Source organism: Anopheles arabiensis, chromosome X (assembly GCF_016920715.1).
Source record: "Anopheles arabiensis isolate DONGOLA chromosome X, AaraD3, whole genome shotgun sequence".
NCBI classification, from domain to species: domain Eukaryota; kingdom Metazoa; phylum Arthropoda; class Insecta; order Diptera; family Culicidae; genus Anopheles; species Anopheles arabiensis.
The window spans coordinates 18,246,438-18,259,414 of NC_053519.1; the positions used below are offsets into that span (position 1 = coordinate 18,246,438).

A 12,977-nucleotide genomic window follows, 5' to 3' on the forward strand; every position below is an offset into this window, starting at 1 on the left:
TTTCTTCTTTTTTCCTATAGTTCCAGATGTGACAGGGAGTAAAATGTTCTGTGCTTCGGTTAGTAGTTGAGTTACATTTTCTTTGCATTTGCATTATTTTTTTTTTGTTTTGTTTTTACCTTAGCGTGCGCGCAGTGCACATTTCATTCTACTGTTTTGTTGATACCTTGTTTCGTTCTTTTCTGTTTTCTTTTTTGTTTGTTTATCTCGGACATTGTATACGCTCTTTGTGTTTATATGCGTTTTTTTTTCAAAATTGGGAGTTCTAGCGACATTTTAAAACTGTGCCTTAATGGTTGGTGTGCGTGGACGAGTTTCTGTTTTTTTTTTGGTTCACGGCGCATTTGCATCTGTTCTCTCCAGTTTCGCTGTATCTTTATTCCTGTTGTCCAAAACCCTGTTTGCCAGTTATCTCCGTTTGCAGATTGTAAAAGGGAATTTGCGAATGTGTAACCTTGTACGTGTGGTTGGGTGTGTGTGTGTGTATGTGTGCATGTGCTGTTCCCATTTTACATCTCGCAGATCACCGTCGCCAGCTGGAGGTCCGATTCGTCGGCCATGCGCATCGTCACCATGGCCTGGTTGCTGTACCGCCCGCTAGAGATCAGCCGCACCGAGGTCGTACCGCACAGGATGGTCTGGTCCAGGTCCACGCGACCGCGGCTCCGGCCACAGATGGTGCTCGCGCGTACCAGCTGGTAGGACGGGTCCAGTCCAACCGAGCCACCGACCTCGAGCCTATCATCCATTCTGACGCGTTCGCACTGGAAAATCAGCAATAGATGAATTGAACGGGAAGTTAAACAACGTCATTCAGGGAATGAGAAGTTCCGGGAAGATCAAGGATATCGCATGTAATAAGAATTAAAAAAATACTTCAATTAAAAGTACCATATTTTAGCGTGTATGACGACCCCCTTTTAGGACCAAAAATGACCAAAATCATGTTGAGGGGGTCGTTATACACGAGTAGTGACTTTTCAATTACAGCTGAGACATCCCTTTTGTTTACATACGAAGACTAGAAATAGTAAGGAGTGTATCTAAGGAAATACACAAGCAAAAAGGAAGAGATCTGGAAACAATTGATCTCCCTGGTTGTTTAAATTGAAATACTGAAATTCATAAAAAGGAATCAAAGAGGTTTACAACTAAAGCTCCGAAAATACCAAAAGAATACTAAGGTAAATTGATGGCCTTCCATTCGCTTGTCCTAGAAGCACAAAAAAAAACAAATTTGATCTAAATCAAATTGGTAACATAGACATTTGTTTTTGAATTTTGTAACATTAGAAATAATAAAAAACTTTGTTTTCCAAAATTTTTCAATAATTCTTCCCTGTGATGAATAGGTCGTTATAAACGGTAAAATACGACACTCATTGCCTGGAACGTTTGGAGATGTCCAACATTAAAGGCATGTGTGGAAGTCATTCAAGTTGATCTATCTAGTGATATCCATTAATTTGATTCACACACATGTCTGAAGAATGAAGAAGAATATGTAGACTTCAAATTGACTCCCAATAAGGGTGACACCTCCAAACGTATTTCCATCCAAGATCGGCTTGTGTGGGAATACGTCTAAAACGAGCCCATTAGATCCTCCTATTAAGGAGGAGGACTTTATCTATAGTTTACATAACTGCTCTAACAATACATAACATTTTGTAGCTGACTTCCGATGCCGATGCTCGGGCGGACCAGATTAACGTCGCAACAAGGATACTTACGTAACGGACACTCTCATTGATTTCTCCCACCTCCACGGCGACGACGGATACAACGGCCGGGAACAGAGCAGTCAGCGTGCAGTTCCGACGCAGGCCATAGTTACGCAACATGTAGTACGGTGCCAAACCCTCCGCCATGATGTTGCATGCTGCATTGGATGGAAGCAGACGTGAGAATGAGGGCTTTTTGTTTGTTTGTTGGTTTGTTTGTCAACGGTACAGGACACTCACGCTTTGGATTGTGATGGAATCGGGCGGACAGGACGAACGAACCACGCTCGGGTATGCGGTACTGTACCAGGGCCGCATTCTGGCTCGAGCGAAACACCCAAGCGTTCGAGGCGGCACCGACCGTTTTGGGCGGCCACGGTCCGCCCCCGGCCGACGCTCCCTGCTCGGCACAGAACTCCTGCACCCGCAGCTCCAGCGGCTTCTCGTGGTCGCGCTCGCCCGGGAAGTATTGCCCGTTCAGCTCCCAGCCGTCGACGAACGCCATCAGCCCGCCGGTGCGGCAGTCCACGTTCACCTGCCTCATCGTCACCTCGATGGTTTGGTCGGGATCGGCCACAAAGTACACCCCGCACACGGTCGCCGCGCCCAGCGTAGGGTCATCCGGGTCGGCACGTTCCGCGGACTCGACGCCCGGCGTCATCCAGTGGGCGCCGTGCTTGGACGTCGATCTTACCGGTGGCAGCTTGACGAACGAAAACTCGCCCTCCTCCGACGTGACGTGCATACAGTCTGCGGGGAATGGTTTTGGGCGGGAGGAGCAGCATGTCAGTGTCGTTAGCAGGGTGCGGTTTTTGGTGGAAAAAAGGGGTTTGGTGTGTGGATATATCAGTAGCAAGTGGAGAGCTGTCAGTAGCACGCACTATCCTGTTACGTGCACTTCAGAGCTTTCACGTTCCAGGCGTCACTTGAGAAGATAAGGGGGCGTGTGGGGGAACTCCAACCAACAGGATCAGGTTGTGACGTAAGCCTAGGTTCCGAAACGCAGCGGAGGGAAGGACACGCCGGTGTACGCTTTCGCGAAACGAAGAGTTTCTCTGTACGCTTGGAACTGAAGTGCAATCGAGGCAAGTGCTTTCGCAACAATTATCCAACCCGAACCCCCCAATTCCCCACTGTCCCGCTACCTACCCGTGATGAGATGTAGCTTTTCCTGCGGTGCTGTCGTGTGCTCCAGCTCAAACGATCGTCTAACTGCGTGCCAAGCCTGGGTGCGAGAGGGAAAGGATACAAACTCATGCGGTGTGGCAAGTGGATCGGAAATGTAATGCTTAAAATAAATACATCTTGAAGTCATCCAGCAAAGCCGAGGCAAGGGTTTCAATGCTCAAGTCCACCCCCCCGGGGCAATGGGTAACGCACCGAAAGCACGAGCAAAGGCAAAGAATAAATGAGCCAATAAATTGGCAATCGGCGAACGAAACGATGGGCAGTTAACTTTTCGCTGTTGATCGCGTGGAAAAAGGGACTTTCTTTTCAACAAATTTGTCCCATTTAAGCCCTTCCCCCTCCTCCCTCGTGACCCTTTCTCGTGCCGCGCGTACTGTGCCGGAGAGGAATGGATATCCATTAGGGAGTCTAAAAAAACCCTTTTCTTTTGGTACAATTCCCCACCGGCCCCGGACAACGAAACGACGAAATTGGTGGGTGAAAACAATGCAACGCATTCAAAACCCGTAACTGCTGACGAAACAAAAAATAGAAAAGGAAAATAAAAAAAGTAAAATAAATGCTACTTTTAAATTAGTTTTTCATCTTCTCGCTCCCTGGGCCAGCGGTCGAGCGGCCAATTTTATCCTTTTTTGCTGGAAAAGGCGTAAAATTGGCACCAATTGCCCGGGACGGACAATAGCGACTGAGGCAAACGCAAGCGCACGCGGAAGCGCGCGCGTTCCGTTTTATGCTGTAATTAATTCGCTTTCTAGCTGGTGTGTGTGTGTTTTTTTTTATTGCCTGCCTGCTCTCTACTTTAGCAAAACTGCACAAAAGCGAAGGTGAAAATTAATTGCAAAAAATATAAAAGGGCCACCCCGTTCAGTAGCGGGGACGCGCTTTTTTGAATTCTAACGCTCCTCCCCACACTCCAATGCCGGTGGTGCTTAATGGTGCTGCACATAGCAGGGAGCAACGTGTCGGGCTGGAAGGTGGGAGCAGAAGTAGCAGGGGAAGCAAAAAGAAAAGGCGGCAAAAGTTTGCACCTAGCCGCTAGCAAGGTTGGTGCGCACGGTTGGACACAACCGCCCGCGAAATGAAACGCAAATATAACACGTAATTAAATTGTGCACAAATATTCAATTTCCCCCTTGTGGTCTGGTTTGCCCGGTTGCAGTGTACGACGCGAGATCCCTCTCTGATGCCTGTTCACCCCCCCCTCCTCGCCCACACACTACGAGATGACCAGGAAGCAGCATTCAACGAAGGGCATCCTTCGCCTTGTCGAACGTTGCTCTTCACGCGACGCTAATTTAATGTGTACGTAAGTGGGGCGGCTATTACTTTTTTTCTGCTTTTTGTTGTTTTATTGCAACTCGTAGCGTTAAACATGATGTAGCATTTCCCGGGCGGGAGGACGTCCGTTGTTTGAAAAGGCTTTTACATGCTTTCACGGTAACATATTGCGGAAGCCACGCGGCAGAATATTCCGATCGGCTAAAAGGTGGGCTTTTAGGATGGCGGCCTCTGTTGTAGACTAGACGTACAATTAATGAATTATATTATTTCATTTAATTGTATGCGTGGTGCTGCACTACACCTTTAGAATGGCTATCGTCCGTAGGTGTGCAATTTGATTTACCTAAATTCGGTCTTACAGGGGTTTCCAAGTCACTTTCGAATGTGCGCATCATTACAGCGTTTTTGGATCATTTTCCAATGTTTGCAACATTTTTAATTGCTTGCAAGATGTTGTTCAACAGCTGTCTAATGTTTTATTTGCATCACAATGGTGTTTCAGTTCTTCCACATGATTTTCAACACGTCTCAAGCTGGATTGAGTTTCACAGTTCTTTGTGGTGTGTTGAAAATCATGTGTAAGAACTGAAATTTCATCTTGATGCCAATACTCCATTTGACAGCTGTTGAAAAAAATATTGGAGGTGGTGAATACCGATGTGCACATTTGAAAGTGACTGGGAAAACCCTGTATTTACCGCCTGTAAGATGACTTTCAACAGCTGTCAAATGGTGTACTTGCTTCAAAATAAGATGCTCGTTGGAACGTACCCAAAGGATGCAATGCCTCACAGGGTTTTCCGAGTCTATTTCTAATGTTTACAACATTTTTTATTGTTTGCGAAATGTTTTTTCAACAGCCGTCAAATGTTGTTACTGCATCACACTAATTTTCCAGTTCTTTCAAATGCTTTTTAACACGTTTCATGATGGATTGAGTTTGGCAGTGGTTTGTGATATACTATAAAAAATGAGAAAACGAAATTGAACACTCTTGGAAAAAATAATTATTCGACAAATTACGTTCCATCAAATTAAACAACACCAAGCCATGACCAGATCTTCTTAACAATAATTCTTCTTTTCTTTTTGGCTTTCAGTGACTTTTGGATTACCCCAACCCCCCCATAGCAGGATAGTCAAGTCCTGCGTATGGCGACACGGTCTGTTTGGGGCTTGAACCCATGATTGGCATTTTTTTAAGTCGTACGAGTTGACGATTGTACCACGAGACCGGCTTTAACAATAAATATCAACAAGTAATATCAAGACTGCGAATTGGTCATACCAAACTAACTCACAGTCGCATAATTTCAAAAGAATCCTCAGCACTCTGCAAATACTGTAGAACACAAATCTCAGTCCGACATATACTAACAGAGTGCAACAGATACAAAAAGTTAAGGGCATCCTGTAATCTTAACATTAATATTGATGAAATTCCATCCGAGAGCCACAAACAAACAAAAAAACCAATAATATTTTAAAAAATCCCATCTATACAACCTAATTTAACAATTATAAGAAATAAAAGTATAAGATTGATTATCTATTCGACTATTTTTGAATAGTCTGACACAACATGATAAGAAGGGCCGAGATACTGCACAACTCACCACAAGGCAGATTTGAGTAACCAGTATAGTCTGACGCATCTGTAGTAGAATGGTTTAAGTTACCTAAACATCTTAACAGAGGCGAAAGAGACCCAAGAGGACCAAAACATCTTTAAGTATTAAAACAAGAAAAAGTTCTTTGTGATGTGCTAAAAATCATGTGTAAGATTTTTTTTTTGTTATGATGGAAATACACCATTTTGACAGCTGTTGAAACCCATCTTGGAAGCGGTGAGTAATAATGGCGCATTCGAAAGTGACTTGGAAAACCCTGTAAGGTGTTTTGTTGAACAGGTATGCATAGTGTTCTGAACATCATTGAAGACTGTTTTTCATTTGTTATTGTGTTACATCGGCTAATTACGGCACTCGAATGGTAGTCGAATGGAACAGAATGCTTTGAATCGGACAGCAAAATACATGCCACCCAATTCGAACCAATGAATGTTTTATCTACGTTTAGAAGCATATCAACAAAATCTTCCATGCATAAAAATGTAAAAAAAGAGTAAATTAACTACGTTCAATTTGTCATGGCCGTACGACCTTCCGTACGAGTGCTGCGATCAGGCGGACAGTTCCCTAACAATTGTATCATGAAAAATAGATTGCAATTTTATCAATATCGTTACCAATCGTTAAAAAGGCAGAAATAACCAAATTTCCTTGATGAATTAAATAAAATTATTAATTATCGACTATATTTTGGCTGTAAAACGTGATATTCGACTTACTGATTTGAACGAATGTCACCACAACGCATTAGTAACTCGGGGATAGGCTGTACTAGATAAATTACACATATTCTTAATCGATGCATTATACTAATGATGGCCGTGATTGTAAAATCAATACCACCAGCATGGCCTCAAACTGAATGCGCCCAAGACGAAACCTATCATCACCATCATCCGGCACAATGTGTTAAACAAAATACCGTTCCAAGCAAATCCGTGCGCGGAAAAGTTGAAGATCACACACGCATCATTAGACCCCAGTAGCTGAATTCAATTATGCAAAACGGAACTGCTACTTCCTCCCCCAGATGAGGAAGGAACACATTTGTACTCGGCAAAGTAGCTCTCATACTGCTTGACGAGTCCTTGCCGTAAGTGGTTGCTCTCCAGTGCCGTACGCTGTACCCGGCCGTAACGAAATGCAAATGAGGCAACCGGCGCGCCCAGCCCCCTCCAGATCCACTCGAGCCACAAAGCCACACGCCATTGTGAGAGCCGAACGCAATGCAAATGCCTGCCCTCTGCCGTCAGCCGTTGGAGCAAGTAGCTACTTCCAAAGACCACCCTCGAACCCGCCGTCCAACAAATGCCTAAAAGGAAGCGTCCCACGCATTCGCGAACACCCAGAGGGAAGGAGGATGGCATCCCATATGTATATGTGCTCATGAAATATGCAGCAAGCGGTTGCAGGCAAAAAGAGAGAGAGAGAGAGAGAGAGAGAGCGGGAGAAAGAGAAAGAAAGGGAAAGAAAGGGAAAGATCAACCAAGGAGGAAGCCTGCTGTGTTTCCGCGGCCCCGTGGCTCTTGCACTGCATGGCAAGTAGCACAGGTTTTCCTACCTTCGCCTGGAAGCAGAGGATCAGCACCTGAAAAAACAACATCATAACACCCCGCATCGCCATCCCGCACGTGGCTCGTCCCTCTCTGCGCGTTGTTTTGCTGATGGTAGTCGGTCGTGTGGGGCGCGGGCTGATAGGTTTGTTTTCTTCCGCTGTTAAAATAGAGGAAAAAGTTTCAATGAAAATGAAACAAAACAAAAGAAAGAAAGAAAAAGAGCAATACTTTAGCAGTAACCAAAATAATATTTTTTCCGCCTGAGTTAGCGCGCCGCTGCGGCTAGAATAACACAAGCTGCGGGTTTGTGGCGCCGTTTCTTGTTTTTGACCTGCTATTGCAAGCAAAGGAGAAATAAAGTGCATAAACTTTAACAGCTGATTTGGCTTTCTGTTGAACGCATTTAAAGAGATTGATCTGCAAAGATGGTTGCATAACTTTATGGTTTGGTGTTTCTTTAGAATGCGTTCACTGTTAATATTCCGAGACCTACATCACTGTGCGTGACGCAGTTAGGTAGGAAATAAAATGAATCAATTTTAGAATATTGTGGCAGAAGATTCAAAGTGATTTTTATCACCTAATAAGGAATTTTGTTGAATTCACTTGAGTTTGAATATTGTTCAAATAAACACAAGTCCAAATATTTATTCAAAATGAATTGAGAGAAACATGAATTTGCTGTCTTTATGTTACCGTCTACATTAGACAGGGATAAAACTGATTTAAATTCACCACCACAAACAAAACCACTAACTCACAATGATGTATGTAACTGCTCACAGAACTGCTGTTTTATCGATACCGATTTCACCCAACATTGCCCTTTACAAACGGTTGCATTTATTTTTATTTTTCTAGCTCACATGCACTTTCACACATCCATACACACACACACACATCCACACACGAAATAAATGCGCGCAAACTGGCAGCGGGAGCGTGCTCAGATGCAGGATCGCGAAGCTGCGATCCACGCTGTTGCCGCTCGACAGTCTGGATTGATCGAAGTTGATTGCTGAGGCTCGGCAGGTAGGACACGCTCGCACCAGCCAACGGACGCTGGCGAACTGGCGACTGGCGACGATTTTTCACTGCACGCTGGCACGATGGCTGGCAGCATCCGGTCGAACGGTTTCTGCGGATTGCGGCCGACCGGCGGCAGCTGGTCCCGTTTTAAAGGCATGCCCGATCCCTGCCAACGGCCTCCCCCCTTCCCGCTTGCACCGTCCGCTTGCCATCGCCCCCGAGCGCTCTGTCTCTTTCCCGACCGCACAGCCACCAGGCGTCTCCATAGCAGCATCTCATCACGGTGCGGGTGTGCTTGTTTTCCATCTCAATCGGGTAGTGCGTTCCCGCTCGCTCTCGCTCTTTCCCTCGTTCTGCCGTGCTTCCCTTTCGTATTATTTTTCCCGCTCACGCGATTGCACGTACCTGAGCTTTAACTTTTCTTTGCTGTCTGCCATTCGCTCTCTTTCTCGCTCCATTTGTGGCTGAAAGTTCCCTTTAGGTTTTACGACTCTTTTCCTTTCGGTCGTTTATTTTTTCTGTTTGCTTGCAGGGGTTGTTGAGTGTCTTACTTTTACGCTGCTTAAATGTTGAGCTCGTAGTAGGGCTGATATCGTTTGATAATATCATACTAGATCATCCTTATTTTGAGCAACAGAAATCAATTTCTTCATGAAATGAAAAGCAGGATTTTTGTTTTAAATTTCTTTATTTAGCATAACATTTTATTTAGCATAACATGCCCATCGTGGGTTTAAACCTCATATGGACCGTCTCCCCGTAGCAAGGACTGACTTACCTAATCATTCGGCGCTACAATCGCTTTGCGGTGCCTCAAGAGTGTCCGAAACCGGTCAAGGGTTGCCAATCCGTTATCCCGGCCTTAATAGCGGACGCCTCCACGCGATCCTGCCATCTCAATTAGGGCCTACTACGCCTCCTCTGTCCTTGTGAACGGCCTAGTAAAAGTCTTCCAAAGGTTGTTCGTTTTCATGCGTACAACATGACCAGCCCACCGGAATCTGGCGAGCTTGATACGCTGCACCGACAGTGAGTGGTCGTCGTACATCTCCTATAGATCGTAGTTATATCGGATCTTCCATTGTCCTTCCACACATACGGGGCCCCGAATCCTTCTGATCATCTCTGGAACACTTCCAAAAAGGTTTCGTCCATGTCTCAGAGGCGAATGTCCTATCAGAGCAAGGACTGCCTGGCACTACACAAATCCGGCAGCGTGGCAATAAATAAGTCTCGAAAGGCCGGCATGTCCACGTAGGTCGTTACGCTAATAAGAAGAAGATTAGGACTTGTTTTACACTCTGAACAACCATAAGGCGATGTTTTAAAGGTAGCATGCCTAACATTAAGTGCCTTGTGCGGATTCGGGGAGAATTTTTGGTGAAATCTAATTTATCAATCCAGAAAGAAATGTAAGAAAACTATACATTGTTGCTGAATGCCTTGAGAAGCACCTTCAATCGGTTTACACTTTGAGTTCCAGATCATTTTTGTTAATGTTTCCCTGCTCTGTTTCCCTATTCAATTCAGTTTATTACGATCTTAGCACGCACTGATACGTTTACAGACATCGCTATGCTCTCTTGTAAGAGCCAAACAACCTTGAATTATTTTCAAATCTGACGATATCCCGATATTAGAGTTAGCAGGTTTCAGTAGCTTGAAGACCATAATGTCGTGAATTGAACTTGACAATGAACTACGAAATTGATTATGGACATCTTTATTTGCTTACGTTAGCTAAATTTGAAAAGTTTATCATTTAGCTTAGCAATTCTAAATTTTCTATGAGGTATGATTGCACTTTGGATGTTCCCCAAGATAGCGTGCTGAGTCCCTTATTGTTGGCCCTTTTCTTCAATGATGTTTGTAATGTTTTACCTCCAGATGACTAACTTCTACAAGTGGATGTCATCAATTTTTTCCCTCTGTTTCTTTGTTTACTGATTGTGAATGGGAATTTACTGCTTTGTCGAATGGTGTTTTGCTAATTGTATGAGCCTTTGTCCCGATTTATGTTCCAAAGGTCATATTTCTCACACTCGTTCTCCATATGCTTTCGATTATAAGCTTTTCAATGTATCTCTGTCTCGCGTTACGTCTATTCGTACACTTGATTGCCAGTTAAGCTTCAAGCCACAGGTTGAGGTGGTAATAACAAAAGCAATTAAAACTCTAGGATTCATACTTAAGGTTTTATCTGATTTTAGAGGTCTTTCCTGTTGAAGAATTCTCTGCTGAAGTCAAATTCGTCCAATTTTGGAATATGCTAGTATTGTATGGAGTCCTTCTAGTATTGAGGAATACACTAGATTAGAAAATCTTCAAAGACACTTCACCAGGGTTGCATTTCGACGTATTTTTCGCTCTACACAACTCCCTCCCTTTGTAACGCGAATACAATAGTTGTATTTGCAATAACTAAGCCAGCGACGTTATGTGAGCCAAGCATGTGTCATTGGCGGGTTACTTGCTTCCTCTATAGAAGCTCTCAATTTGCTTACCTCTATTCGTCTATCTCTACCGTGGCGTCCGTCGCCGTCCTCCGCTAGCCTAGAGGTGTGCCCCATGAACCAGAACTTTCCTCCAATACAAATATGAACGTGAACCGTAATACCAGGACGTTCATAAAAAGAACTTCCTACCAATCGTAATAAAGATCATTCTGGTCTGCCTAATAATTTTGTAGATGTAATACACTAATTATGTTCTTGCAAAATGAAATAATTTAACATATTTTCTTAAACTGAAATGAACAAATGAATCCCGCTTCACTTTCAGTTCATCTTAATGAAAGAACTAGTGCGTTCACCTTCATCAAAATGAACCGAATTACCCAAGCCTACTCTAGACGTGGAACCACGACATACATTGTATTGTCATAATGATCCTTTTTTGTCCTGTTTCAGATGTTTTATGATGATAGTAGCCATGATTTCTTTGGCTTTAACTCCCCCTTAAATGCTTTCCGCTCCCGTGCTTTTTCTTTTACTACCGTCTTTCTAATCTTTCTTTACACTTCCTTCTATGTTCTCTCTGTTTATCTAAGTTAACGTATTTTTTTACATCTCAGCGTTTTATTAGTTTTTTGCTACTTTTTACTACGTTCTTGATTATATTTAAGTTAAGATATTCAGTTAAACCTTAGAGGCCGACTATGAAAGTAATAAATGAATGAATTAATTAAATGAATAAAGTTAAGTGGGCTAGAGAGTATAAATGCAATAACGAGCGAAAGAATAAAGATAAAAAATAATATGCACACGAGTGTTCTATTCCACAAGCAGCGAACCCTACGGCACAACCTACGTATGGAACTATCACACTAAGTAGACAAGCGGAAGCACGACAAAGTGTGTGCGAGTGTGATAGTACAGCTTTCCAGAAGCGACTCGAAGCGACACCAGCAGCCACCGGGATCAACCGCACAAACCCAACCCACTTGAAGCATCCGAATATTGCCCTAATATTGCTTTCACCTCCCAACTCTATGGGTTTGTGTGCTGTTATTTTGTCGTTTCGTCATCACCGATGGGATGTATTACGCTTGCGGCTCAGCTTATGTCACACACACCTTACCGCGATCCTCGCTGTACCATACGGTACCGGGCGGCGTACTGGAAATGGCAGAAACAAAAAATAAAAACGGAAATGATAGAGACGACCTGAGCGCATCTCAAACGTACGCTCACTGCGCTCCTTCCACGAAAGGATCGCCCAACACCGGTGGGGGAGGATGGGGAGCAATTGCACTTTCTGCTGAGAGTGCGGCACACGGGCGGTGGAGCGTGCCTGAGCTGGCAAAACTTTCACTCTAGCGAGCTCGTAATGGATGAACTTTCATGGTGGAATGAGCGATGGACAGGTAAGGCTAAGGCCCAGCGCCAGTGCACACAATTGGCAACGCAATCCACCCGGCAGCAGCGCAACAGGAGAGCGATAATATTACAACACTTGCCCGGTCTAATGATAAATGTTTGCGAAGGAATTTGCAATTAAACGCCACCTTCTGTGGGTGGATGACACTGGAGAGTGTAGTGGGCGTAGAGAGGGTGAATTAGGTGGAGGCGCTTCTAATGGATCGGCTACTTGTTGAGCCCGCATGGCGATAAAGGGCAGGACAAACAAAAAAAACTGCTGACAACGAGCCCAAGGGGTTTTGAAGTTTTTTTTTTTTCAGCAAGCGGGAGAAGAAATAGATGTGCAAGAAATGGGACCAATTTGTTCCCTTATCGTATAGCTTGGAATCAAAAATCTCTCTCCATCTCATTCTCTCTCTTTCTCTCTCCCTCTCTCTCTCTCTCTTCTATTTTTCTGTTGAGTGTTGAGTACTGCTGCTGCCCCGGATGGCGATCCCATCGCCCACGCCAAAGGGAAAGGACAAACTTTCTGCCCAAACACACCACCGACTCGAACAGCAACCGAACGCTGGCCCCGGAAAACGACGTATAAACATGCCGAGTCGATGGAAAAGTGTGATTCCCACAATCGAACAACTCACCCGTAGCTACCACCATTCCCACTGGCGCCACTCCCCCCCCCAGTACACAAGCACAAGACCGACTGTT

At 44.3% G+C, this 12,977-nt stretch overlaps 1 protein-coding gene across 4 annotated transcripts; it reads right to left on the reverse strand.

Moving 5' to 3' along the window:
- Window positions 1–72: 72 nt before the first annotated feature.
- Window positions 73–8,526, reverse strand: LOC120905561 (corticotropin-releasing factor-binding protein). Of its 4 annotated transcripts, none has more exons than XM_040316473.1 (6): window positions 8,142–8,526; window positions 7,386–7,537; window positions 2,874–2,949; window positions 1,965–2,474; window positions 1,734–1,882; window positions 73–764 (listed from the first exon to the last, which is right to left on the reverse strand). In XM_040316473.1, exons 2-6 carry the CDS (start codon window positions 7,446–7,448, stop codon window positions 510–512), a joined length of 1,053 nt encoding a protein of 350 aa, XP_040172407.1. In that variant the 5' UTR covers window positions 7,449–7,537; window positions 8,142–8,526; the 3' UTR covers window positions 73–509. The 4 variants fall into 4 exon arrangements, with proteins under 4 accessions (XP_040172407.1, XP_040172410.1, XP_040172409.1 ...); XM_040316476.1 differs by having other exon boundaries at window positions 8,138–8,526; XM_040316475.1 differs by having other exon boundaries at window positions 8,077–8,526.
- Window positions 8,527–12,977: the final 4,451 nt, after the last annotated feature.